General features: G+C 43.3%; 1 protein-coding gene across 7 annotated transcripts in view; it reads right to left on the bottom strand.

Moving 5' to 3' along the window:
* PTPRG (protein tyrosine phosphatase receptor type G) overlaps positions 1–27882 on the bottom strand; it is a 610647-nt gene that overhangs the window by 249686 nt on the left and 333079 nt on the right. For all 7 annotated transcript variants that reach the window (XM_037903818.2, XM_037903817.2, XM_037903820.2 and 4 more), the window contains exon 4: positions 23162–23310. In XM_037903818.2, the coding sequence (XP_037759746.1) occupies positions 23162–23310 (149 nt within the window). The remainder of the gene's footprint in view (positions 1–23161; positions 23311–27882) is intronic.

The raw sequence follows: 27882 nt of genomic DNA, 5'->3' as shown, positions 1-27882 counted from the left end.
GATCAGAATGGTCCCTTCTGGCCTTGGAATCTACAAATCTGAAAATGTGAAGGAGATTAATGATTTTTAAACATTCCCACTGCAGTAACACCTGGGCACTCCAACGAGTGATCAAGGACCCATTGCACTAGGCATTATACAAACACCAACTTCACAAAAGCAGCCCCAGCCCAAGGAGCTGACAATGTAAGAATCAGAGAAACAGGAGCGAGAGGGAGGTGGGAAGGCAGGGTTATAACAGAGACCAGGGTGTGCACACAAACTGCAAATGGATAGTAGTGGTCTCAGTGGTGCAAGTGGCTACCGGCCAAAAATTTGAACGGGGCGAGACTTGAGACTCTGATTTTGGCCCATCCCTTGTCCAGTCACTGTCCCCAAACTTGTTTTAAAGACCAATGCAGACAGGATGGCAGACATGAATCTGGATTTCCAATGGCAAAAAAAGAAAAAAGAAGAAAACGCATTATTCTAATGTGCCACCCACTACCAGCACTTAAGACATAGGGTGCCATAGCTTTACATATCACTTGTCCGGAGAACTCTGTAGTATGCGGCACATGTTGCTGGGAACTCTGTGCGACATGAAATGCTTAGTGCAGCATTATTACAGTAATCTTTCAGCAGGCGTGTTCCCTTCCTCGTTTTAACGAAACAATCCTAACGACTGTATTACCAACAGGCTTTAATGAAAGCCATACATTTCATGATGCACATTCGGTCATGCAGAGGAGATTTGTTTGGAATCAAGATCACGCCTCTCTAGGAATATGACAGGAGATTAAATCATTAAAAATGTATAGTCTGTAATTAGTTTATCGTTGCAGAACCAGAAGAACGTTTCCCACCGCAAAGTTGACGCCACCAGCAAGAGATCATTTTGAAAGATCAATGTTCCTAAAATATCAGAAAGCAGAATAATTAGAAGGCAGCCTGTACAAAGATGCTCCTTGATGTGAATGTTTAAGCAAAAACAAAACCTTTAAAAGAATAAGCAACGGGGATTCCCCTCTCCAGGGCCAGACTGTGTGAAGTGCTAAGCCCTCTCACATCCTTTCACCTTTAATGAAAATTGAAGGCGCTCAACACCACGCTGGATCTGGCCCCAAGCTAGCTCCTGTAATCACTTTCAAATGACATGGTGATGTCAGGATATCCCGAAGCACCATCTTTCAAGCCCTGGGAATTTACGCTTGCTGCATATTTCTAGAGAAGAGCCGCACAAAGCGCCAGGAACAGGATCTTGGTATTAGTTAATTATGGCACTGCAATTTTTTTGCCTGAGGCATTTTCGAAATAAACTGCAGTAATAGCGATGCGGTTTGCATTGCAATAGTTAAGGTGGTTTCAAACCATAAATTATCAACCCCATTTTTCAGCGTTTATAATAATGACTGTTAAAAGAAGAAGTTATTTTAAAGGTAGGCATTTACATATGAGTAGTAGTTCAGTGGTTTCAGATGATTTCTGCTCCCACTCCACCCTCTTCCACACACAAACTCCTCCCCTCCCATTTGTCCCCCGACTCATCTCCTTCCTCCCAATACCTCCCCCTCCCCCATGCAAATGTCCCTCGCCCTTACATATGTTATGGCTTAAAACCAGCTTTCATTTCTCAAAGAAATTTTGTAAGGTGTTTGGGTCTACACACTTAGAGAACTGTCTGAGAGTGTTTTTTCAGGAACCATTAATGCGTGAGAGAAGTATTTTATGTAGAAAGGAGGTTTAATGGCATGTGAAGGGTTAATGCCAGCTGTAGGTGTTATTCCCAGTAAGAATAGTTCCCTTTAACCAATGCAGAATGGCCACACTGATCCCAGTGCTGGAACACCACCCTGGGAGTTCTGCCACACACATCATTATACCTGGGAGGCGTGCAGGGTCACCCTTCCTGCCCCACCAGCCCCTCCCTTTATAGTCATTCCCTGTTGTGGGAGAACCCGTTCCGCCTGGAATGTTACATACAATGTGTCCTAAAAAGGTTTACTAGGTGCTGTTGGTCAGGACTGGGTTTCTTATCAGGATGTACAGTCATGTTGGGGCTTGTGGAGTTTTCTGGTTGGAACCCACTGAGCTCCCACCCTGACCACTGAGTATTCAACCACCGGTCTCCCACTCTGTTCCACCCCTTCCCCAGGCCCATCGCACTCCTCGGGTCTCCTCCAGCCTTTGGGACCAGGAGAGAGGAGACAGCCTAGCAATAAGCTGCGGTGAACATCTCATTTTGCATACATTCTGGCACACCACGCCCTAAGCTGCACTGATCGAGTCCCTTCAGGAAGGCCACGCCCTACAATGCAAACAGCAACAGAGTAGAGAAAACGGCCTCCCCAGACACAAAGCATTTCCAGAAGCATTTATCGGAGGGTTGCCCTTTCAAAAGCAAGTAGGATTGACCTCTGGGAACAACTAGGGGACGGGGGAAGGTGGCTCACTTCTCTGCTGCAGACTTTCTTGGAGGCTCCAGCCAAGCCCCTTAACCTCTCTGTTCCTCAGGTTCCTCACCTTGGTGGGGATAACAGTCAGTTAGGTCAGTGCTTCCCCACCAGTCAGGCACAGCTTGGAAGTGGGTTTCTAGGAGGCACCCAGTGGCAGCTGAGAAAGTAAAATCTTCAAGGTTCGCCAAGGCGCCATGTGCCAGCTGCACAGTCTCCCGAAGCAGTGCTGAATGTTGTGCAGAGATGGGGAAAGAGGAGAGACCCCTCCAAAAGCAGCTACCAACAGTACAACAGTTCCACCCCCCTCCAGCACCATGAACATCCCTTCCCCACCGTGTGAACTCACCCTCCCGCAAGGCTCCACCCAGCAGACCCAGCTCCCACCCACTCGACAGCAACAGCCAACCCCATCCTCCACCCACTCAGTGCCCCAAAACATCTCACTGTTTCTCATCACTCCCTGCCACCCACATTCCTTTGTGGCCACAAAGGATTGTGGGATATGATTAGTCAGGTTAAATTGAGGGGCATTTTGCGCTGCTGTATTATAAATAATGATTTATTTATTTTTGGTTCACAGCTCAAAATGACTCGGAACCACTGACCTGTGTGTCGGGCAAATTTTTCAAAAAGTGTCTAGGTGACTTAGGAGCCTAAGTTCCATTCTGAAAATCCCACCAGGTGCTTATCTGAATGTTTAGGTGCCAAAACACCTTTAAAATCTGGCCCTAAATTCCTAATTCCTTTTGAAAATGGGATTTAGGAGCCTAAGTCACTAATGTGCTTTTGAAAATAGCACCCTTAATTCATTAATATTTGCTAAATGCTTTTTTATCATAATTAGCCCAGCAGTTTAGAATACAGTTTGGCTTTACACAGTGCTTTTCAGACTCATGGTATCAAAAAACGCTAGGCAATAATTAGTTTGTTAAAGATAAAACAGTAGGTAACAGTGAAAATATAATCACTACTTTTTTCTGACCCAAGCGCTGCTCACAAAAGAAAATGAATTAACCCAGCACAGAGGAATCCTTTTCAACTCAGTCTCATTGAAATAAAACACTTTTTTCCGCGGTGGCAATTACTGTGTGACGACCATTTGCTCTCTTAATAAGTATTTCATCAGGACTAGCTGTATGTACCCACAAATACCCACAACTAAAGGGTGCCACTCCAGCCTAAGGTCTAGCTTGTCACCCACCCCACTGTTCACAGGACAGTTTCTGAGAGCCACAGTAATTACGTACTGCAAAACAGTGTCGCCTTAGGAGGATCAGATGAAGCGAGCTGTAGCTCACGAAAGCTTATGCTCAAATAAATTTATTAGTTTCAAAGGTGCCTCAAGTCCTCCTGTTCTTCTTAGGAGGATGCTGTATCTTCACATTGCAGCAGTAGGTGAAGATATTGCATTGGCTCGTGAATAGAATAGGATGCCCCTCTGTCCACTAGGATCCTGAAGGCTCACAGTGGCATTTATGTGGGGGCTGTTCTTTCCAAAAAAATGGCCAACAGACACAGGTCCAGCCTGCAAGGTGTCCTGCATGGGTGGACCCCTGTGCGTGCTTGGAGCCCGTGAAGTCACTGGAGCTGTGTGTGGGTACCCAGATCTGCCCATACAGAGCATCTTGCAGGATTGGGACAATAGTCTCATTTTTAAAAACAGCCACCCTGTATCCTCTCACTCTCTTAGCATATCACCCAGGACATTATTTTTCCTCATTGTTTGCTTATTCGTAAAGGAAATAACCAAACTTATCAGCCAGCTTGAGGAAAGGCCTGGGGAGGGGGGTGGGGGGGCGGGAATTTACACTCAGCAAGAAAATTATCTTCCTGTCACTGCTCATGCACCATTCTCATTAACACTAATGAGAGTCACCCGTGCTTTGAGAGGAGGCTGGACTCTCAAGTGTTTTACAGTGGCAACGAATTATTCCTATTAGGGCTGTCAAACAATTAAAAAAATTAATCGCGATTAATCGCACTGTTAAACAATAATAGAATACCATTTATTTAAATATTTTGGATGTTTTCAACATTTTCAAATATATTGATTTCGATTACAACACAGAATACAAAGTGTACAGTGCTCACTTTATATTTATTTTTGATTACAAATATTTGACCTGTAAAAAACAAAAGAAAGAGTATTTTTCAATTCACCTAATACAAGTACTGTAGTGCAATCTCTTTATCATGAAAGTTGAACTTACAATTGTAGAATTATGTACAAAAACCTGCATTCAAAAATAAAACAATGTAAAATTTTAGAGCCTATAAGTCCACTCAGTCCTACTTCTTGTTCAGCCAATCGCTCAGACAAACAAGTGTGTTTACATTTGCAGGAGATAATGCTGCCCGCCTCTTGTTTACAATGTCATCTGAAAGCGAGAACAGGTGTTCACATGACACTGTTGTAGCCAGCATTGCAAGATATTTACATGCCAGATGCGCTAAAGATTCGTATGTCCCTTCATGCTTCAACCACCATTTTGGGGGACATGCGTCCATGCTAATCGACAGGTTCTGCTCAATAACAATCGAAAGCAGTGCGGACTGACACATGTTCCTTTTCATCATCTGAGTCAGATGCCACCAGGAGAAGGTTGTTTTTTCTTTTTTTGTGGTTCGGGTTCTGTAGTTGCCACATCGGAACGTTGCTCTTTTAAGACTTCTGAAAGCATGCTCCACAACTCGTCCCTCTCAGATTTTGGAAGGCACTTCAGATTCTTAAACCTTGGGTTGAGTGCTGTAACTATCTTTAGAAATCTCACACTGGTACCTTCTTTGCATTTTGCCAAATCTGCAGCCAAAGTGTTCTTAAAATGAACAACATGTGCTGGGTCATCATCTGAGATTGCTATAACATGAAATACATGGGAGAATGCGGGTAAAACAGAGCAGGGGACACACAATTCTCCCCCAAGGAGTTCAGTCTCAAATTTAATTAACGCATGATTTTTTTAACAAGCGTCATCAGCATGGACGCATGTCGTCTGGAATGGTGGCCGAAGCTGTGAAGGGGCATATGAATATTTAGCATATCTGGCACGTAAGTACCTTGCAATGTCAGTTACAAAAGTGCCATGCAAACGCCTGTTCTCACTTTTGAGTGACATTGTAAATAAGAAGCAGGCAGCAGTATCTCCCATAAATGTAAAAAAAAACTTGTTTGTCTTAGCAATTGGCTGAACAAAAAGTAGGACTGAGTGGACTTGTAGGCTGTAAAGTTTTACATTGTTTGTTTTTGAGTGCAGATATGTAACCAAAAAATCTACATTTGTAAGTTGCACTTTCACAATAAAGAGATTGCACTACAGTACTTGTATGAGGTGAATTGAAAAATACGATTTATTTTGTTTATCATTTTTACAGTGCAAATATTTGTCATAAAAAATAATATACACTTTGATTTCAATTACAACACGGAATACAATATATATGAAAGTGTAGAAAAACATCCAAAATATTTAATACATTTCAATCGGTGTGATTAAAACTGCGATACATTTTTTTAAATCGCTATTAATTTTTTTGAGTTCATTGGGTGAGTTAACTGCGATTAATTGACAGCCCTAATTCCTATACAGTACAAACATAAGGACCCAATCCTGCCTTCCTTGAATACCGCCCAAACCCCTAATTAGTTAATGGAGCTTTTTGGGTGCCCAGATCAACCTTCATGTAAAACAAACTTGCGACTAAGGACCAGGACTTAACTCACCCGACATTTCGCGTGTGCTCATTGAAAATGATACGATACCTCTTTCTGAGTCAACACTTTCAGTATCTTAAATAGAGATACAGAAACCTCTGGAACATCATTAACCTCGACTGAAAATAATCAATATATAATCATTTTATGTGTAAGTATGAAAGGCAAATGTCTAATACATTAATTGTCAAATCCCTTTCTGTGCTAACAGCTGCCATACTCCATAAGATCAACTCCATTATGGATATTTACACAGTGATCTATTCAAAATAGACAGAGGTATCATTTATTATATTGATTACCCCTCCTTAAAACAGATAGTTATGTATACTTAAATGCACGGATCGCAGAGATCATTTTTAACCTTTGTAATGTACTCTTGGCTGAAAAGGAAATCATTGAGCATCACAGTATGAAGGACATAATTTCAATTTACAGGTACTAACAGAGGAAAGCTATACAATTACAAATATATCAGAGTATATCGGGGGGAAACAGGAAATACTTTTTTTAAAATACACAGGGATACGAGGCAATTGCTTAAATTGACTGCTCCAAACTAAAGCCCAGCATCCACACAAACAACCCACAAATTTGTGGGAGTCCCGAAAATAAGCTCAGATCAGAGTTCGACACATGAACCCTCCTTTCATTACAGGCTGAAGCGACATCCCAGTTCTGAACAGTCCCAGACTTTGGTATGTTTGAAAGCCAGACCCAAGTTTTGCAGTACGGGCCCATCTCTAGTTTAATATTTTATGATACTGGATGCACAACCAGAGAAGAGGCAGAAGGTGGGGCAAGCCCTGTAAATTAGTTTGGGGCCGCATTAAGGGGTGTGTTCTGTGCTACATCCAGCTTCCACTTGGTGCTGCCGAGATGAGGGCTGTTGGGGAGCTGGTTATGGCTCATTGTTTCTCTGTACTATCCTACGAGCTGGTTAGAGCTGCCTAGATGCTGCTCTACCATACACCCGTTGGGAACGGGTTTCCTAAAGGACCAGCTAAGGCTTGCCAGAACATATGGCAATGTTTCCTTCCTTCCCTGATATGCTCCCTGTATTAGGGCTGCCAGGAGGAAGGTGTAAGAGCCACTGGGCTAGCAGTATTGATATCCCTTTGCGCCACCAGAGAGGCAAGAGGGGAGTGGCACAAGATTCCTCTCTTTGCATTAGAAGTGCAGGGAAAGTCAGTTAGCTTCAAAGACAAGTGGGAAAAGGGCAGGAAAGCAGAGCAAGTTAGTTATAAACAGCCCCTGGTGATTCAGACTGCCAGCAGAACCAGGACTTTCAATTTGTACAGCATGATAATGATGAACTACTCTAATGTCTCTGCCTTTGTTAAAGACGAAATAAGCACCGAAGACCGGAGTATTGGCATTAGTGTTATTTATTTGTATTGTGGGAGCATCTGGAGGCCCCAAATTAAGGATCACAGTTCTTTGTGCCAGGCCCAGTACATGCATTATTTAAAACTAGTTTTACATATGATCTACACCAGTACAAGTGAGAGGATCACCAGGCCCTATGATCTGCACCCACTCCATGGATATCCCCGTAGTAGACCTCTTCAGCAAAGGGGGGTGGGGAGGTTGGGGAGAAGAAAACTCCCCCATCTCCCAGCTGTTTAACAGAAGCTGTTGCTAGGTGAATCAAATTCTAAGGACGGTGTGTCATACCTGCTTTTAGCAACTTGATTTACTGATTCTCTCAAGCGCCTGTCATTCTTTATGGCAATCTCCCCACCTGTCTAGAGTCCAGCTCCATTCAAAAGAACCATACATGTGTCAAATAAATTGAAGGTCCTATTCAAATCACAGTGTCCTCTGCCAGGCCGGATCTCCCATCCCATCCTTCACACCATAATCTGCTTAAATTGAACAAAACCTACTAGGGAAGAAGCACTAAATTTTCCACCCTCTAGTGAGCCACCAGGAGGTGACAATAATTATACCTGTCAATCAGTATGTCACAGTAAAGTTCCTGTCCATTGCAAGGAGGGTGGGAATTATTCTTCTAATATATTCAGAGAATAGCCAGCACACATCTTTCCATTCCTTTATCAGGAACTGGTTATTTTTAACAAGATAAACAAGCTTTTGTAAACCAGAGCCTCCCCCCTGCTGATGATAGAAGCTGACCCAGTATATTAAATGGAAACTCGTAGATGAACAGGTGATACTAGCCTGATGCATATTTCCTGTGCTTCATAGCAGCACTCAAACAATGGAACTTCCACTACAGTTTAAATTCATTTAAGATATTCACATCTGGGGGCCTCTGGTGATCATTTCTAGCTGCAGCGTGCATCTAAATCTCTATATATGTTTACACACACACCCTATTATTTGAACTATGCAAATACTATTTCTGTGGTGCACATCGGAATTCCATAAATAATTCAATATGAACAGAGACATGATGGGGAAGAGGGAGATCTGTTAACAGGAAGAAACAGAACTAGGTTCAATCCAGAAACATTTTGGCATTACTAGCACCCTGGGGCTTAGGCAGAAACTAAACTTACAAAAACATGTAGAAAAGAGCGGGTGTTCTTCGCTTTTCCACGTCTCTCGCAGTTTATATAGTTAGAATCTTGAGATCTTTCAGCCATCTCTTCAACACAACTTGATGTCACTTTATAAACCCCTGATTCACATCTTTTCTAACCTACACATGGCACTGATTTAAATCTTTTAAGCACCTCCTTTCACAAACCAAGAAAACATAGATAAATCTAACTCAGTGAGAATCCATTGCCAAATTAGAAGATGGATACATTAAAACAGAGGAAAGGGAGGAAGGACTGATATCTACATTTCTGCAGGAATTATTTCATTTATGCGACATCATAATGAATGTATTATCTCAACACCCAGATTGCTGTGACTCCGCACAAGCAAGGAAATAAACCTAGGAGCAGACCTTAAATACCATTTCAAGGATAAGGCATTGACATATTGATTTTCTGACTGCTGTTTTCAGATGCCTATCTGTGAGTGTCAGGTGAAACTCCGTTGATTGCTATAAAGACATGTCAGGTTATTGGTATCTGAAAATCATCCTTGCTAATTATGCCTCTTTCCCCCACCCACCCCTCCCGGCCAAAAAAAAAATCAACTAGTTTAACTGGTATCTGCTGCAGCCAAATCATCACACTCACATAATCACCTGACAAACAATCTTTGCAGCACTCATTTTAACTCAGCGTGTTAAGAAAAATTCCTGGACTATTTGTGCTCATAACGCAACAAGATGTTATGTCAAAGACCCACATTTAGGAATGTTCTTCTCAAGTCCAGGGAAGGTCAAAACTTTTTGATATAAAACTTTGTTTGATGAGAATTGGCCCTTTTTTTTAGGAATGAATATTTCTGTAGAAAATTTTTATTTCCTTCCATTTGTTCCAGTTTTTCAAAATCCCCTGAACTGGAACATTTTGGGGTTTTCCTTCTATTTTGGATTTAAAAATTGAATTTTTTTTTTGCTTTTCACTGAAAACAAATGAAAATTTCTGAAAACCCCCCTACATATTTTAGTTTCTTTTAAATGCTATTTTCCAAGACCACTCTGACCTGGAAGCATCAGGAAAATGCTGCTTTGATCTCTTGGGGGAAAAAGGATAACGTGAACTGCTCCTGATGTATCACTCGATATACTTCAAGAGGAAGCAGACACGTAATAGTGATAATGGCAGCCCAGATTTTCCAGTTCCACTCTAGTCCACATGCATCTTACAGAGCTGTAGTGATCATTTCAAAAATAAAATAGCCATTAGTTGCTTGAGTCTCACCATACAGTGAAAACACATGTGCTACAGGCTCCCTCGAAACTACACAGCTAGAATACTGCAAATGGTGCTAGTATAAAAATATAGAATGAAAGGTCACATTTCATCATGTGCAACATCTCTGCTAAATGACAAATGCTCCTTTTTTAACTTTTTCCAGTTAGGGCTTGATTCTGCTTCTATTTAAGTTAGTGATCACACCACCACTGGCTTCAATGGGACAGGTACTGGGACTGCAGTTAGACACCCGGAGCTGGCCCATTCCAGCTGACTCAGGCTCGCATGGACGAAGCGGTTGCTAAGGATCCTGCAAGGTGGGAGGGTCCCAGAGCTTGAGTTGCAACCTGAACCCGAACAGCTACACTGCAATTAAACACCCCGCACCCTGAGCCCTGCGAGCTTGAGCTGGCCGTGGGTGTCTAACTGCAGTGCAGACCTACCCTTAGTGACTAGGCTGCTGATGACAAGTGCATGTAATTGTAACCATTAATAGGAGTTACATATGGTTATTTACAGCAGACAGATTTAAGGCTTCTTGTTTGGAAACAAGGGCTTTTAATACACAGTTTACATTTTTCCTAACTGCTTGGATATGTTAAAACCTCACTGCTCTCTGAAATCTCCAGTTCTGCACTGGGCGTAATAACATTTCTTTTTCTTATGGGGTTTTATGGTACCTCTCAGTGTTTGCCATCACAGGAATAGCTACGTCAATCAGGCAGATGCCACTAATTCTTGGGGAAGGCTCTTCTTGCGAGATGGTAAAAGAGTGGTTAGTAGGGACTGTCTGGCAGTGAAGGATCTTACATGTGGAGAGATCATCCTTGCAGCAGGTGAGGCAAAATTCCCCCTTGAAGCAAGGCTACCAAAGGATAACAAAGTAGAAGAGATGCTTCTAGCTTTCCCCTTCTTTTTGGAGGGTTTCTCTTCCATTTTGGGGCCTGAGATATTGTGTGTGTGTGGGAGTGGTGAGGGGAAGGATCCAAAATTTCTTAGAAAGCCTTAAAGCCATGGGAAGGGCTAAGATTAAAGGAACTGGACAGGTTTTCCTATGCTCTAGCTCAGGAAGAAAGCACTCCATGGAGGCTGCATGATGGGATTGTCAGGAAATAGAATGGATTGCAGTTTTCCCAGCAATATGAACCTGTTTAGTTCCTGTGATTGGTAATTCTGTCTGATGAAAATTCTAGCCAACTGGAGAATTAACCCATAAATCTATTAATCTCAAAGATTTTCTAGGACCAGGAGAACCTACACATTCCAGGATTCACTTTCTTTCCCTTAAATTAATTTGTCTTTAAAATCTTTCCACCGCATGTTTTCAGGCAAGGTGGCACATAAACCTCTCAGCCCGACCAATAGATTTGTTTTTTACTTCTTGCAAAAAGTAGAAATTTACAACAATTTGAATTCCTTTCCAGCCATAGTTCAACACATTCCCCTCCCGCAAAAATTGGGCCACCTTGAAGGCCAAGGTAAGTACCAAAAGCTGGTGCTAATTTTGCTGCCCATATTCTCCACATTTCGTTATTCATGATCAGAAGACAATTCATCTACTTCCAGAAAGTCATCTTACATTTTGTTCTTGTAGTTCTTGAAGAGATGACCAACACTATGAACAATTGCTACTTTTGGTTATGCCCATTTAAGGCAATGACGTTGGATAGGTTGTGATGATATCTTGGTTACGCTGAAGTCAGTCTGGTGGCATGGTATAACTGGATATGGAATGGCCCAGTGTTCTCTGGGACAGTTCTGCACTACAAAGTTTTGTTGGCATAGCTACGTCAAAGGTGTGAAAAAATCCAACCCCCTGACCGACATAGGCATGCCAGCAAAACACCCAGATGCAGCTATATTGGCAAGAGTCCTTTCACTCCTTCAGGGAGGTGGTTTAATTATATCAGTAAAAGATCTCCTTATACGAGTATCAGCTATCTCTCCACGGGATGGTTCTATCAGAATAGTGATATCCATGTCCTCTAATGGCCAAGCCTTTCTAGTGTAGACTAGCCATTAGTTTGAGTCATTTCTGGCAGTGCATCCTAATCGTAAGCACTGCCTTGTTTTCATTAACTTTACAGGCTAATAAATAATCTGTTGTTGGATTTAACATTCAAAGTGGCATTTTCAGTCCTTCATTTTGCCTGCAATTTGTGGAAAACTTCCATCCTCCCATCCATATAATAACAATAACCATACAATAATCGCTCCTTGAAAGCGATCATGGAGTCATCTGGATTTTATGACAGCGTCCTCTGCTAACAGCTCTCTCACTGTTCTCAACATTTCTGCAGAGAGCCCACGGGGAGCTGTAATATCAACCAGTCCCAAAACCTTTATGACATCTCAAAATCCCTCTTATGTAACATCATTTCCTCCCAAGAGTCTTATCACTGGGCAAGGCATCTACTATTTTAGTCTGAGTGCTTGAGAGACTGTACTTCTAGTAACCACACCGACATTTTATGGTTGGCAGGGTCGGACTCTTGTTGTTTGTCAGCGTTTGTAAATGAGAACTCACTTTCCCTTGCAGATGACTGAGTGCTTGCTCCTCAGCTGACTCTGACTTGCTCCAATTTGTTTTTACTTGGGTAGTTTGTCTGTATGTTTTGCTACATTCCAAAGGCCATTTGTTTTTACGAGGATGCCTGTGGCTTCTTCTGACTTGGGAGCATCTGTTCCAGCGTTACCAAACCAAGAATGCCAAAAGGGAACTGAGGCTTTTCTTAGCATCACATTGCCCCTCCGTCTCATAAAATCCAAACATGTTCTGGTAAATTTGCCATAGACTCCCAATCCTTTGAAGCCCTAATAGAACCGTTTCCATTGGAAATGTTTTTAATTGAGCCATTGGCAAACCCATTGGCCTTTCTACATGTTTTGTGTGAGAGGGACACGCTACTGCTTCTTAACACATTTGTGCAGGTTCTCATTCCTGCCTGGGGTTGTCAGTCCATCTGTGGTACTTCTAAAGTGCCCTCCCCAGTAGTACCCAAGTGCCATTACAACTCAAGAGGGAACAGTTCCACAAGTATGAACTACTTGAAATCCCAGGAGTCTCAGGCTTCTTTTAATGGAATTGAGCAGTGCTGAATATTCAACAAATCCCGAATCTTTTTAACAAATGAACTATAGCTCTTATATCCAGATGGCCTTGCTGCAGTGAGTATCTTATACAAATACAAAAAGTGTGCACCTAGAACGCTGACCATTTGAACCCACGGTCACACTCCCATTGTAAATATGCTCAGTGCAATATGCAGCCTGGACAGCAATACATCCCACTGGTTTGTAACTCACTTCTACAGAAACCCCAGGAACGTTCTGACGTCCAGAATTCAAGAAAAGCTCAGGGCAGCTTTGCTCAGGTCCATTTCTGACAAAAATCCCCCCGATTTATTTTAAACTGAACACTTTAGAAGTTACTAACTCTCCATTCTGGAATGACCATGTCGCCAATTTAGAATGGGCTGAATACTCATAGACTCATAGATATTAAGGTCAGAAGGGAGCAAAACAGAGCTGAGACTTCCTTCTCACAAACCCTCCTGACTTGCATCTTCTAATGGTCCAGGCAGCAGGTCCCAGGAGTGGGCGGGGCTCTCTGAACTGCATTTTGAGCAAAAGGGTACTTGAGCCCAGCTGAGATGCAGCCTCATATTGCTGAGTCCTGTGGTTTAACAGCTGCTATGTACGGTAGCTGCAGAACAACCCACTTGCAGCAGCCATTCATCCCACAGAAGAAGGAGGCCGGGGTAACAAAGAAGGGTCCTGCTGCAAGGCAGTTGGACTCCTTAAATCTTCTACTAAGCATATCGAAGACAGCATGTCCCTTATCACTACGTGGCTGGAAGATGAAGTCAGTAGGAAAGGCCTCCCCATTACTATCAAACACTTACACTTTCCAAGTCCCACCAAGATGAACTGTGGTGGACTCTGAAGATATGGACTTGGAGAAAACTTCCTCCCTTACTAAGGGCTCTTCATATGGACTCACATGACCTTCTCATAAACAAACTAGGGAAATACAACCTGCGTGGAGCTACTATAAGGTGTCTGCATAACTGGTTGGAAAACTGTTCCCAGGGAGTAGTTATCAGTGTTCATAGTCAAGCTGGAAGGGTATATCCACTGGGGTCCCGCAGCAATCGGTCCTGGGACCGGTTCTGTTCAATATCTTCATCAATGATTTAGAGAATGGCATAGAGAATACACTTAAAAGGTTTGCGAACCATACCAAGCAGGGAGGGGTTGTAAGTGCTTTGGAAGATAGGATTAAAATTCAAACTGATCTGGACAAACTGGAGAAATGGTCTGAAGTAAATAGGATGAAATTCAATAAAGACACTTAGGAAGGAACAATCAGTTGCACACATACAAAATGGGAAATGACTGCCTAGGAAGGAGTACAGCAGAAGGGGTCTGGGGGTCATAGTGGATCACAAGTTAAATATGAGTCAACAGTGTAACACTGTTGCAAAAAAAAGCAAACATTATTCTGGGATGTATTAACAGGAGTGTTGTAAGCAAGACACGAGAAGTAATTCTTCCGCTCTACTCCACGCTGATTAGGCCTCAACTGGAGTACTGTGTGCAGTTCTGGGCTCCACACTTCAGGAAAAATGTGGACAAATTGGAGAAAGTCCAGAGGAGAGCAACAAAAATGATGAAAGGTCTAAAAAACTTGACCTATGAGGAAAGATTGAATAAACTGGGTTTGTTTAATTTGGAGAAGAAAAGACTGAATGTGGATAAAGATTGTTACAAGGAGGAGGGAGAAAAATTGTTCTTGTTAACCTCTGAGGATAGGACAAGAAGCAATGGGCTTAAATTGCAGCAAAGGCGGTTTAGGTTGGACATTAGGAAAAACTTCCTAACTGTCAGGGTGGCAAAGCACTGGAATAAATTGCCCAGGGAGGTTGTGGAATCTCCATCATTGGAAGTTTTTAAGAACAGGTTAGACAAACACTAGTCAGGAATGGTCTAGTAATTATTACATAGCCCTGTCAGGAGTGCAGGGGACTGGACTAGATGACCTCTCAGGGTCCCTTCCAGTCCTACACTTCTATGATTCCCTCTCCTCCTCGACCCCCCATTTCGTCTATAATCAGGTCTTGGAAGATCAAGACAGAAAAAAAGCTTGAGAGAGTCTTTGCCGTCAATAAATCTTTGTGGGTTTTCTTTACATCCAGTAGTCCAATATCCACTGTGAACTGCGGCAAACTGCCCATGGGTTTAGCCACCAAAACGTCACAACAGAGATACTGGTGTCCCTCGCAAATAAGGAAACTAGCCAACACACTGTAAGACTGAGATTATCCCACTCCATTTCTCTGACTCCTGACAATCCAGCATTTCAAGTAGCAGTCTCACTGAATCTGCTAGCTTCCATTTAAACAGCTCTTATAACTCTGTCAAATTCTCCAACCTTTGTACTGATTTTTCTCCTATTCAAAATAACTTTCCTTTACAACAGGAGCAGGCTGTCAGCCTCTTATCTCTTATGTTCCCCTCCACCTGATCCTCCTTTTCCTTGTCAGTCTTTCCACTCTCCTGTTAAACATGTAGAAAATTAGGGATTTATGTCAAGGGAATGTATAACTCTTAGCCCATCGTTAAACAAATTGCAATTGCAGTGCAGTTCGACTGATTCACAACAAGCCACAGTCAATCCTTAGGGAAAAGCAGGATATTCCCATCAAACACTGAGGGAACTGTATCTGTGCCTAGCTACTGAGTGGCTCATTTGAAACAAAACTCTGCAGACACCCTGTCATCTGTGAGCTACTGTACGTTACTTGGGTCCAGCAGACAGCAAGACATCATAAAAACAGACTGCTCTTCCTTCCTTAAATGTTGTGATGGTCTCTGCATGAACAGTCCCACGATACATTAACACCTCCACCAAGCACATTTTAATTTCAGACCATCCTCTCATGTTTCCTCTTAATTATCACAGGGCATTCATAGAAAAGATCAGCCAGATGGCGATTAAATATTTCACTATGAGAAGATGAAGCATTCTGCACTAAAATGGAACCTTTATTGCAATAAAGTCATTAATTAAAGACTCAACCAATTCCCCTGCCACTATACAGGAAGCACTAAAGGCAATCACAAGGGGAAAGTGCACCAGCTATGCCATGGAAAAGGAAAAAACAAGGTAGACAGTTACGCGAGGCTTTGCTTCAGTTGAACATGGACTTGGCAGCTCAACACAGGGGAAACCAAGACAACCATGTACTCAATACCTATATCAATATTACTCCTTAAAATTAGACTGAGCTGAACTCCTGCCAATGACAAACCCAGAATGTTATTTCAAGTGGAAGAGGAGGGAAGAGATGCAAAGGCTGGAGGGCAATGGAGGAGAGAGGGTAGCTTCTGGCTTTCTTCCTTCTTTTTGGATGGCCTGTGTCATCCAGGGTGTCAGGGCATTGTGGGAGAAGCAGTAGCTGAGGCTTGCAACAAAATTGCCTGCAAAATGGGAGTTTGCTAAAAAAGAATAATTAATCTAGAAAATACTTGAGCCATTCCTTCCTTGCCTAACCGAGTAAGTCATGGACACAAGAACAGATGAAAAGCACACTGACAAAATTCCCTCTGACAAACAAAACACCACTAGACAAACAAAACACCACTAGACAACACTGAACTTAGGGTAGGGTTGCCAGTTTTGGTTGGAGATATTCCTGAAGGTTTCATTCCATGACATAACCTCTAATTAAAGATTAATCTGTGATTCCTGGAGACTCCAGGGCAATCCTGGATGGTTGGCAATCCTAATTTAGGGCCAGATCCTCGCACCCAAAGTAAACTTTGTAGATCTCCACTGGAGTCAATGGGAGCTCTAAGTACCTCCATATGACTACAGGATTGGGTCTTCAGAGAGAATGCTAAGCAAAAATTCTTCATCTGCTCAAAGCCTCCTGCTGTGAGATATTCCCAATGGTCTCTTTAAATTCCCTCCATCATTTACTGACTTGTACTTTTCTGCATTCTTCCAGATGAAGGCAAGGAAATTTCAAGAGCAACCACCAAAAGAAATACAATGAAAACAGAACCGCTCCTGTCTACCAGTCTCACTAGAAAACTTTACTGCTGCTTAAAGCCAACTGCAAAACCTTAGCAACAACATTATTCTCTAAGGTGCAGCATGCCAGCAGTAACAAACCCAACTATTGTATGATAAAGCAGCATGGTAGTTCTAACAGTGGACTCCAAGAAAACATTTAGCAATATGCTCTTCTTTGCATAAACCCAAAAAGTACACAAATGTTAAAAGGCTTTCCCAAAACGCAAGCTGACGCGGCAGGTAAACAAACCGGCCGGGCCTGCCAGGGGCTTTCCCTGAACAAGCGACGTCCCAAGTTTGGGAAACACTGCCCTAGGGGGTGGCAAAAGGTATTTATATTGAGGATAAAGGCAGACAAAGATACTAGATCTCAATTTGTTTCCTCTAGAAAGAGCTTCATTGTTTTGAATCACACACATTTCTTCTACATCAGGGACACACAAGTAGAAATATGAATGGGTCACATGATGGGTCTGTAATGGGGTGCACTCATCTCTCGTGAGCGCCTCCTTGGCCGAGTGCATGCGCCTGTACACTCTCTCTCTCAGTTTGTCCCTGCTCTTGGATAGAGCAGTGCCCCAGAGCTCCCTCCCTGGGGACAATGTCTTCGCCCTCTTGGTGCTTCCTGGCTACAGCTCTGCAGCTGGGCTACCATAGTTCAGTTCCCTCTCTGGAGTGCCTCAATGTCCAGGCCACTTCCCTGCAGTGGTTAACTGGGGTTAGGGGGGACCCAGGCCCACCCACTACTCCAGGTCCCAGCCTAGGGACCCTGTAGATAGCAGCCATCTGCCGTATCCCTTTAATTATGTCACACAACTTCTCTAATTCCTTGGGCCACTTCCACAACCAGCTCTCCCTGGCTTCTGGCAGCGCTGCCCTTTCCAGGGTTCTGTAGCTCCGTGAGCCAGCCAAACACCATCCACACTCCTACAGCTCCAGCAAGGAATGGAACTCCCTCTGGCTGGCCCTGCAGCTCGTCTTATACTAGGCTGCTGGGCCCTGATTGGCTGTGTCGGACACAGCCATTCTAGGCAGCCCTCTCCACTGCCCTTTTTGGGTCCATTTTGGTCCACTTTGGCATGGCAATGAGGCCTCCAGCAGGGGGTGTCAGAGGTTCTAGTACACCCCATCACAGGGTCATATGATATCTGTCGCACAACGTGATGTATTTATGGGAGAGAATATGGGCATTCATATTTGAGCAACCATCTCCAGGTTTGGGCAACAATGGAGTTAGTCTTACTAGTATAATCTTGGACCAAGGGAACTACCCCAAAGGGAGTAGGAAGCAGGTTTAAAACAAACCAAAGGAAGTATTTCTTCACACAATGCAGTCAACCTCTGGAACTCTTTGCCAGAGGATGTTGTGAAGGCCTAGACCATAACAGGGTTAAAAAAATGACTAGATAAGTTAATGGAGGATAGATCCATCAATGGCTATTAGCCAGGAGGGGCAGGGATGGTGTCCCCAGTCTCTGTTTGCCAGAAGCTGGGAATGAGCAACAGGGGATGGTTCACTTGATGATTACCTGTTCTGTTCATTCCCTCTGGGGCACCTGGCATTGGCCACTGTTGGAAGACAGGATACTGGGCTGGATGGATCTTTGGTCTGACCCAGTATGGCCGTTCTTATGAGAGTACAAAAAGGGAGTTAGAGGGCAACACAAAGGCTAATAGTCAACCCTGGAAAATGTTCCCAGAAGCGTATTTAAGGAAGAGTAAGAACTGCTCATGCAAATGATTGTTTATGGTGATAATTTAGAAGAAATGGGTCAATCACCATAATATAGAAGCCTTCCATGAGAATCTGGTTAACCAATGGGAAAGGGAACAACTTTTTTAGCTCCTCTCTTCAGCTTTGTTCAATTCAAAGAAACAGAGAGATCTCCAAAAATGCACATGCAGAAGCCTTCATGTGCCAAATTGCAGCTGTACCTTTAGAAGACAGCTTGGGGTGCCAGACAGTACAAGTTTGCTCATGTAAGATTAACGGGATTAGGTCTCTCTGGCAAATTGCAGTATGGTCCTTGGAATAAGATTCTCATTTACTAAATAAATTACTGTATATTACTGTATAATGACATTCACATTATAACTGACAATTAGAGCCATTAAAAAGAAAGCTCATAAAGCAGCCGAAGCTCATATCAAATTAACACAGTCATGATTAAAATCACTTCTGATTTCTGCTCTTCACAGAAATAATCAGCATTTTGCATAAAAATGAATAGGAAGCAACTGAAGAAGCCCCAGTCATGCTAAGACCGAGGTGCTGAAGGCGGCCAGCACAGCACTGCCATGTCTATTGCTAGCCTGCCTGAGATGCTGTACACATGTGCTTCCACCCCAGCAGCAGGTACGAAAGACACCTGTCAGGGCCCCTGCAGAGGCCAGGCTATTCAGCAGTGCAGTGGCAAGAAGGATTAAAGTTCTGCTGTTATTACTATTGGCTCTAAGGGGTAGGACCTGCGTTCTAAGCTGGCCTGAGGGAAGCTTCTATTTTATTTTCTATTTTTCTATTTTAATGTTGTCACTTCACAGTTTAATGGCTTCTGGCATTTGTACACAGATCTACCCAGCTTTGGCTCTCAGGAAAAAAATGAAGTAATTAGAACAGAACAGGCACAAATGCACAAACCCGTCAGCAACTCGTTAAGATGAGGAGAACACATTAAAAACTTTCAAGGAAACAAAGAGATTTTCTCCCAGCAGGTCTAGAGCCCACGTCCTTCTCCTCAGAATTACTGACACCACGAGAGCACTGCGTTAATCCCCAGCGTCACAGCACTGGTTAGTGACCCTGCTCAGACACAGGCTCTAGCACGGAGAGCGTGAGAGAAGCGATCACGGCACTACAAAGGGCCAACTAGCGTTATTACTGCGGTCGTAGCACGTGGACGAAGACAGAGGTTTGGGGTACACTGAACAGCCACCACAATATTGGCATTTACCCAGGGGTGGCGGGTGAAAGCGCCATTGAGGGGAGCTAGCCCTCATACCCTCCCGCTCTGCCTGAGGCCCCGCCCCGCTCCTTCCGCTGGGTAGGCAAGGAATGCTATAATGTCTGCAAAGAAAATCTAAGAATTAGATCAGTAGTCAAGACCGCATCATGAAACCAACCACTTAAAATGTTTTTTATATATGTTACGTATTGAAAACAGATAATTACACTCTGTATAAATAAAAGTACTGAAAGATAAGATGCCTTTGATTCAATTTGCCTTTAAAGTATGAAATAAAAGGACATTCTCATATATCCTACCAACTAATTTAGCACATAAATCACAAAAAATGTGATCCAGATGGACTTCGGTGAAGGAAACCAATCAACAAAGACAGCCTCACCATCTGACACATTAGTTGTAATAATAAAAAACAAACAGCATGGTCAAACAATAAGGCTCTGCATTATATCTGACATTTCTAATTAGTTTCTGCAATCAGTGCATCCTCCTCAACAAAAAGACTAACAGCAAGTATTTTGTTTTCTCGAGGAATGTGCACCTGAACTTCGTGTTTATCGAGCGAAGTCTGTGGCTGAAGCAGATTCATCTGCATTCCCATGCGATGTGCTCTGGAACTAATGGACTTTGTACAGTCCACATCTGGTTTGCCAATTAGGTTCAGAGATCACTTGCTTTCAACTGCTTTGACATTAGAACTGTGCCAGACTTGGAATACAAAGTGCCCTGAGTATTCCACAGATAACTGACCTGTGTCTATGGGCTTAGATCAGTGGGGTCATCATTGTATGATTCCCCCCTCCCCCTCCCCCCGCCGCCCTTTTCACAGCTGTCCTAGAAATACTACCTCTAGAGCACAGCATAGTATTTCTGGCAAGAAACTCCAAGCATAAGGCAGTCAGAGTTGCAGTAGGCACTTGCAGGCTGAACTGCAATTAGCATGACACCAAAATGGTTCCATCCTGTAAAAACTTACCTAGGTACTTCCTCAAAGTGCCTACTCCTGCATTAGGAATACTGGTGTTAGAATGGGCATGTAGGATTGAGCCCGCAGAGCCAAACCTGAACGCTCCTGAGCTCCCATTAAAATCATTGGGGCCTCTTTGGCTGAGGTTTTCATTAAGAAGCATTGTGGCTAACGTGTGCAGAGAGCATTTGCAAAAGGGGCTCAAGCACGATCCCCACAGATCAGGCCCCAACTTTTTTAATTTGCTTCCTTTCAAGAGATACCGAAGGAAGAAGTGTGAGTTCTGTGCTAGTACAGTGCAGTCTAAAAAGAGCAGGAGTTCAGAAGTCCATGTTGTAACACTGAATAAAGTCTGGTTTTTAAATCAGATTTTAATTGCACTTTAATTTTAATTTAAAATTAAACCATTTTGAAAAAAGCAGACTGCTTTTTGGCCAACATTCAGAAATAAGCACAACCTAAATGCAGAAGCTCTCAGGTTTGGGCCATGAGGGCTCAACCCTGCATACACATTCTCACGCAAGTACTCCTGATGGGTGAACAGACACCTTAAAGAAGTAAGTAGGGTTTTGTTTTTAAAGCAGAATAAATAAATATTCTAACCAATGCAAAAAGAAACCAGGAATACACTTTTCTATTTAAAACAAAAGGAAATTATTTTCTATATATTGCTTCTTTCAAAGCAAAATAACTTTTCAGTCTTCAAATGAGCGTGGAATAATTTTGACAGCATGGGAAAAGGAATTACAACACCTGACACAAATGAGGGGTTGCACAGTGTCCTACCATCTCCGCTTCCCACAACTTCAAAAGGCGAGTGGCCTGGCACCAGAACTTCACATGTTCTTTCTTCCCCAATAAAAAAACTCTCTCCTCCATACATCCGATGAAGTGAGCTGTAGCTCACGAAAGCTCATGCTGAAATAAATTTGTTAGTCTCTAAGGTGCCACAAGTACTCCTTTCTTTTTTGCGGATACAGACTAACACAGCTGCTACTCTGAAACCGCTCCTCCTTGTGAATACCAGCATTGCCAAATGAGAGAGAGATGGCAACATGTGTTGAAATACATGTGTTCCTAGTTTATTATCATCATCACATGAGCTCCTAGAGGCTGCGACACAGATCGAGTCCCTATCATGTGAGGTGCTGTCCAAACACATAGTAAAAGACACTCCCTTTCTCAAAGAGCTTACAGCCTCCATAGGCAAGACAGACAAAAGGTGGGAGAAAAGAAGGACTTCTATCCATAGTCTCCAGATGGGAAACTGAGGTAGAAAGATTCAAGAGGAGATTTTCAGAGGCACAAATGTTTGCGTTTCCAAAACTCTCCCCCAAATCACACAGGAGGAGCCTGGGAATGAGCCAAGGTCTCCTAAAATTTCAGCCCAACACCTCATCCGCAAGGCCATCTTTCCGGTCTACACACAAGCATTCAGCATAAGTCCATTGTTTGCAGACAAGATTCACAGCCATGTTACACATCTTTAATGTATACTGCAACGAAGAGTTTATCCAATACAATGGCTTGTATGTAGTGCCTTCCATCAGAGATCATTAGTTATATGTCGCGGTAGAAAACCTACAGTCCATACTGCAAACTATCAGCAAAGTTTAGTGACAAGGCAAATAAATGACATTTATTATTCATTGTGTGTATTACCACAGTGCGTAGGAGCCCCAGTCATAGACCAGAGCTCCATGGCAGCAAAAACACGAAAGCAAAAGGCAGTGCCTGCCCCGGAGATCTCACAATGTAAACATGAGACAGGAGATAAGTGGATACAGAGAGACGGGAACACAGGGAAACAAAAAAACTATTGATGACGGATAGCAATCCCAGCATGCCAGCTGCGTAACCATTGTTTTCTGTAGGCATCATGGCAAAGGAGAGCTGTAAGGAGGATCTGAAGGAGTACAACGAGGTGGGTCTGCAGATGTTTACAAATTGCTCCTCTCATACGTAAGAAGTGGCCTGGGAGAAAGCACAAAGGTGCTTGTTTGAAAATGTAACAAGTGGGTGATGAGGGCTGGCACCATTAGCAGAGCAGCGCGGGAGCTGACACCTCAGCAGCACATGCGAGATGACAGGCAATCAGCCGTGAAGGACCTGAAAACAGACATGTCAACGGATGGAACATTGCAGTGCTCCTGATGCCTCTCACACTACTGCAATCCATTCTTCTGCAAGGACATAAACATGTTCTCTTTCCACTCACCTCAACAGGGAATCTCTTGCCGTTGATGCTGTGCTCAGAGCCAGCGGATCCATTGCTCTGACCCCAATGAAATTCCACTTTTTCTGCTTTGAATCTACCTGGCAGCCCAGCACCGCTGATGAAATAATCGTCCTTCAGAAGGATAGCGACTGCACACACAAGACAAAGAGAGGGACAAGATTTTGAGTGTATTTTTGCGATAGTGTTTATGATGATTGATGCACAGTTGCTGGTTACAGTGGCTTTCTTTTTCTATCCATATGCAAATCCACGAGGATAGGAAAAGCACTAATACCGAGCAATACAGGTGAATTAGGGAGAGATCAATCCCATGGAAACAATGGGAGATTACTAAAATTTCTCCATAATCTCAGAGAAAACCTCCTAACTGTAAGAACAATAGGACAATGGCGGTTTCCAACAGGAGGCTGGATAGCCATCTGTGTTGGATGGCATCTTGGCAGGGGGTTAGACTAGATGATGCTTGCAATCCCTTCTAGCCCTGTGGTTGTATGACTCTATAATGCCCTCAAAAACATGAGCAAAGAGGAACCTTCTTATTTTATCTAGCAAAACAATTACTACAGTACCCTTCACACAGCTGTCTGACTCCCCACGCCTCAGCCCTGCTCCACCTGAACTCTCCTGATGGGTGAGGAGGGGCTCCGCTCCACCAGTGGGACTTACAGAAATGGACTGATGGGGAAGCAAAGCTATCATGTGAACAAGGATCTTCCTCCCTCGCCATCCATAAGTAATCCAACCCCCTCGTTCCCTACACTGGGCCCAGGGCAGGAGAAATCCTACAGTTCTTCCAGAGGGGGAGAAATGGGACCCATGGACGGAGGAGGACCCACAGACGGAGGAAACAGATTTTCTAGGTGGGGCATATTTGCAGCTGGCATCTTCCTCCAATCTGTCCTGGGAGGAGGTATCTTCACCCCAATACACCCGTCTTATCCCTGCCAACCATGTGATTCTGCCCTAGGGTAGCCAGAAGAGATTAGCATTATACTGCCATTCTGAAGGGGATTCCCCACTGCAGTATGGCCTTCATCACACAGAGGCATCAGGGACACGATTCGGTCCTATATTTTCCATCTATGGGCTTTATACAAGCAAACAACGTAACCCTGTGTATAACTTCAAGCACGTGAGTAATCTCACTGCAGACAATAGGCTTATTTACGTAAAGTTATGCACATGCTTAAGGGCTTTGCTGGGTCTGGACTATGGTGCAGGAGGACTCTATTTCAAACTTGCCTTCTGAGGCACTGTGTTAAGAGTTTATTTCTCTAGCAAGGGAGTCTGCTTTCATTAAAAAGCAATTAGCTGCATTAAGGCACAGAGATAAAAGGATGGCGTCTGCCTGGAACGATCAAAGGGCACTTTGCATGAAATGCCATTCTTTAGAATTCAAAGGGAGGATCATCAGAACTTTCCACTTTCCAGGTGTGCAATCAACACAACCATGGAGCTGAGTGTATCTGTTGGAGGAGTGCTTGAGACACAACATAACCTTGCAGGACAGGCAGATACAACCTCAGCGAGCCTCCCCTAAACGCCTCCTCTAAACTGCGCTCCCCTATCTCAGGGTCTGTCCACCCAATGAAAGCTCTGCACCAGCAGTAGCCTACTTGAGAGTAACCGCAGCAGTGAAGACAGCGCAAAAGAACCTGGGTATGTACTCAGCTTGTTAGCCTGCTCTAAAGCCCTTGCGGTGCTGACTTCACTGCTAATGTTACCTGCACTAGCTGGATTCAAGCTAGCTCGAGTAGGCTAGACCGTGCAGAGCTTTTGTTTGCTGTGTAGACAGACCCCCAGATGAACTAAATTTGGCCCCTCCACACCTCCATCTCCCCCCTTTACATTCACTTTCCTTAACCCCTCTCCTGTTTAATTCTTTATTGGTTCTTACACTGTGCTCCTCTCTGTAGTATCTGAGCACCTCCCAGTAGCGTCTCAGGCAACGCAAGTCATGTCTGTTACATGTGTCCTCACCATTAATGTACTGTTTAAAGTAAGGGCTAAATATTTAACTTCCATAGTCATTTGTATTTGACATAGCAGTAGCAGTCAGAGGCCCTAACAGAGAGCAGGGTCCCATTGTGTTAGGCACTGCATGTATACTTAGTCCCGACCCCGGCGAACTTATAATGAAAGGTCGGAGATAGGAAGCATTATTATGTCCATTTTACAGTTGGGGAACTGACACACAGAGAGATTAAGTGACTTGGCCCAAGTTCCCAGAAGAAGTCTGGAGAACTGAGAATTAACTCCAGGTCTCCCAAACCCCTGTCTGTTGTTTTAACTACAAGATCATCTTTCATTTCTATTCCTCCCCCTTTTAGGAGATACAGGGGACCAAGTGAAAGTTTCTTACAAAAATTCCCTTTACAAAACCCCTGTTTAACAATAAAAGGGATTTTTTAAATCTATTTATTTAATAGTTTTTACCCCAAAGTAGTTCTCCTAAAAGTAGCTAGGGAGCAGCACCTACTGCGTTTGGAGCCTCAGGATGAAAGGTTTCCATGAAAAACACAGCCAACGAGTAGTTTCAGGCATTCTTAACCAAACTGTGTCATCACAACAGACGCAGATGAACTCAAATCATATAAATCCATGTTTATTATGTGCCAATGGAAAAGTTTTACTCAGTGCCGAAAAACAAACAGGATAGTTGTGAAATAATGTGAAATGGAAATCATACAGGCTAGAATCTCTCCTGTACTGAAGCTCTGTTCAGCAGAGGAGCAGGTGCAGGAATATGAGGGAGCTAGTTACACTTCCCTGATTTCCAGTGTCAGATCTAGCTCTGATGCAATTACAGCAGCCCAGCAGCAGCTCTAAAGTTGCACCACTGATATAGCAGGGCTCTGTTCCTTATTCTCCTGACACATCCCTCTCAATTTGTCCAGGTGGCTTGGGGAAGCATACAGGGCAGGAACTAGCTGCAGCCTCTACTGGTACAAGCAGGGAGTTCACCTGCAACAGGGGGAATTCGCTGCTCACCAACTACAGACTATTTGCACCAAATCTGGCCCTCCATCTTTATTCTAAATTATGCCCATTAAATCAAAGAAGTGACTGAAAGCACCACACCTTTCTTCCTCCCTGAAACATCTCACTTGCTTTTTTAAAATACTGCAGACTGTATTCAATCGGATATAAATCCCACACATAAAATTGCACATGAGGAGGAATCCGAGAAAGCAGATTCAAGTGCATCTGTTACAATGCACAGTGGGGATTTCGGTTGCATCTTATAAATATTTGATAGTATCTAAATCATTTATGGCTCTGTCAGGGGTCATTTTACTTGTTTTAGATGAATAATTAAAAGGATAATTAGGAGGACGTACAATCTGAAATGTTCATCTAATTGTTCGTTTTACAGTATTTCTTACTACCCGGTGTCATAGGACATGTCCACTCCACCATCTCCCTGCCTCAGCAGCACTCTGTTACGGCCAACAGATTTTCCTTAATGTAAACTATTTCTAGCATTACCCAGAACCGCAATATTCAAGTACCGCAGTATGAGACTTCTTGACATTTTGTCTTTACACAATGATTTAGCCAGGGAACACAGTAGAAAAATCAGCCCATTGAAAGTCATTTCAAAGTAGGCAGGCCATTCGTCCGGCTTTAAGCCAAACAGTCCTGTTTTTCAAGGTCTGTCCCCTGTTCCACACTGAGACAAAACTGGACATGGAGCGTGACTTCACACATGCAGGTATGTGAGGTCATGTGGGGAGAGGCGGGCGGAGGGGGGTCACACAGACGGGGGGGGTGGGCCATTCTATTTCTGGAAGGACTGGAATGTCCAGTATTCTGGGGGTGAGTGGCCACCCTATTTCAAAGTACAGTATTGCTAATATCCAGACTTAGATTTAAAAATACTAGGGAATGCAGAGCTAAGACTGCAGACATCTGGACTGACAACTGTATGTAACATACCCTTTCTTATGAAGATTGCAGGGATCTCAGAACACCGTATACAATTCCATCAAAAAATTGCAACATTAAGAGAATGTTAAGGTTGCATGTTTAAAGGAGACAAAAGTTAGGAAATGCTAACATTGAAGTGGAGTTCCCTAGGGTTTTTTGGTTTTCAAAGAAGATAATAGAAAAACCAGAATTCCAGAATGTGGAGTTACTGGACTTACACATCGCCAAAATCTCCTTCTCAATAGTTCACAGGATGGCTCCCTCAACCTACAAGCCTTAGGAGATGTGTGGCTTTTACCACGCAAGGTGTATTATGAATTCGTTTACTCTCTGCAGCAAATTTAGCTGCACACTGAATGCTTGGTGCATCCTACCTTCTCTCTGAACGCTGCTATGAAGGGCTGAAAGAGCATGCCAACAGTACTGTGCATACATAAGCATGGTTTTCAGTGGGTTTAATCTGACCAATTTTCACTGGAACATGAAGGGCAGTTCTCCCAATTCAGACTATTTCCACATCAATTTTCAACTCTCTTTCTCGAGGTAGTTTGTGACCAGAACAATCAAAAATAGAATTTTTCCATGAAGAGGAAAATGTATTTTTTCTACTCTCCTGATGCTCTGAAACCCGTGGATTGTTTTTGCTCATGCAACCCACTGGTCAGGATGTGCTGTATAGTTTCCCTCTCCTGATCCACAGAAAACAGGGGTCTGTTACAACATACAGCTGCCAAAGCCAGCTCTTCAGTTCAAGCTGTAGAGGCTCGTAA

This window comes from Chelonia mydas, chromosome 7 (assembly GCF_015237465.2).
Source record: "Chelonia mydas isolate rCheMyd1 chromosome 7, rCheMyd1.pri.v2, whole genome shotgun sequence".
NCBI classification, from domain to species: domain Eukaryota; kingdom Metazoa; phylum Chordata; order Testudines; family Cheloniidae; genus Chelonia; species Chelonia mydas.
The sequence above is the reverse complement of the archived record's forward strand: the minus strand, read 5'-3'. Positions and strand labels throughout refer to the sequence as shown.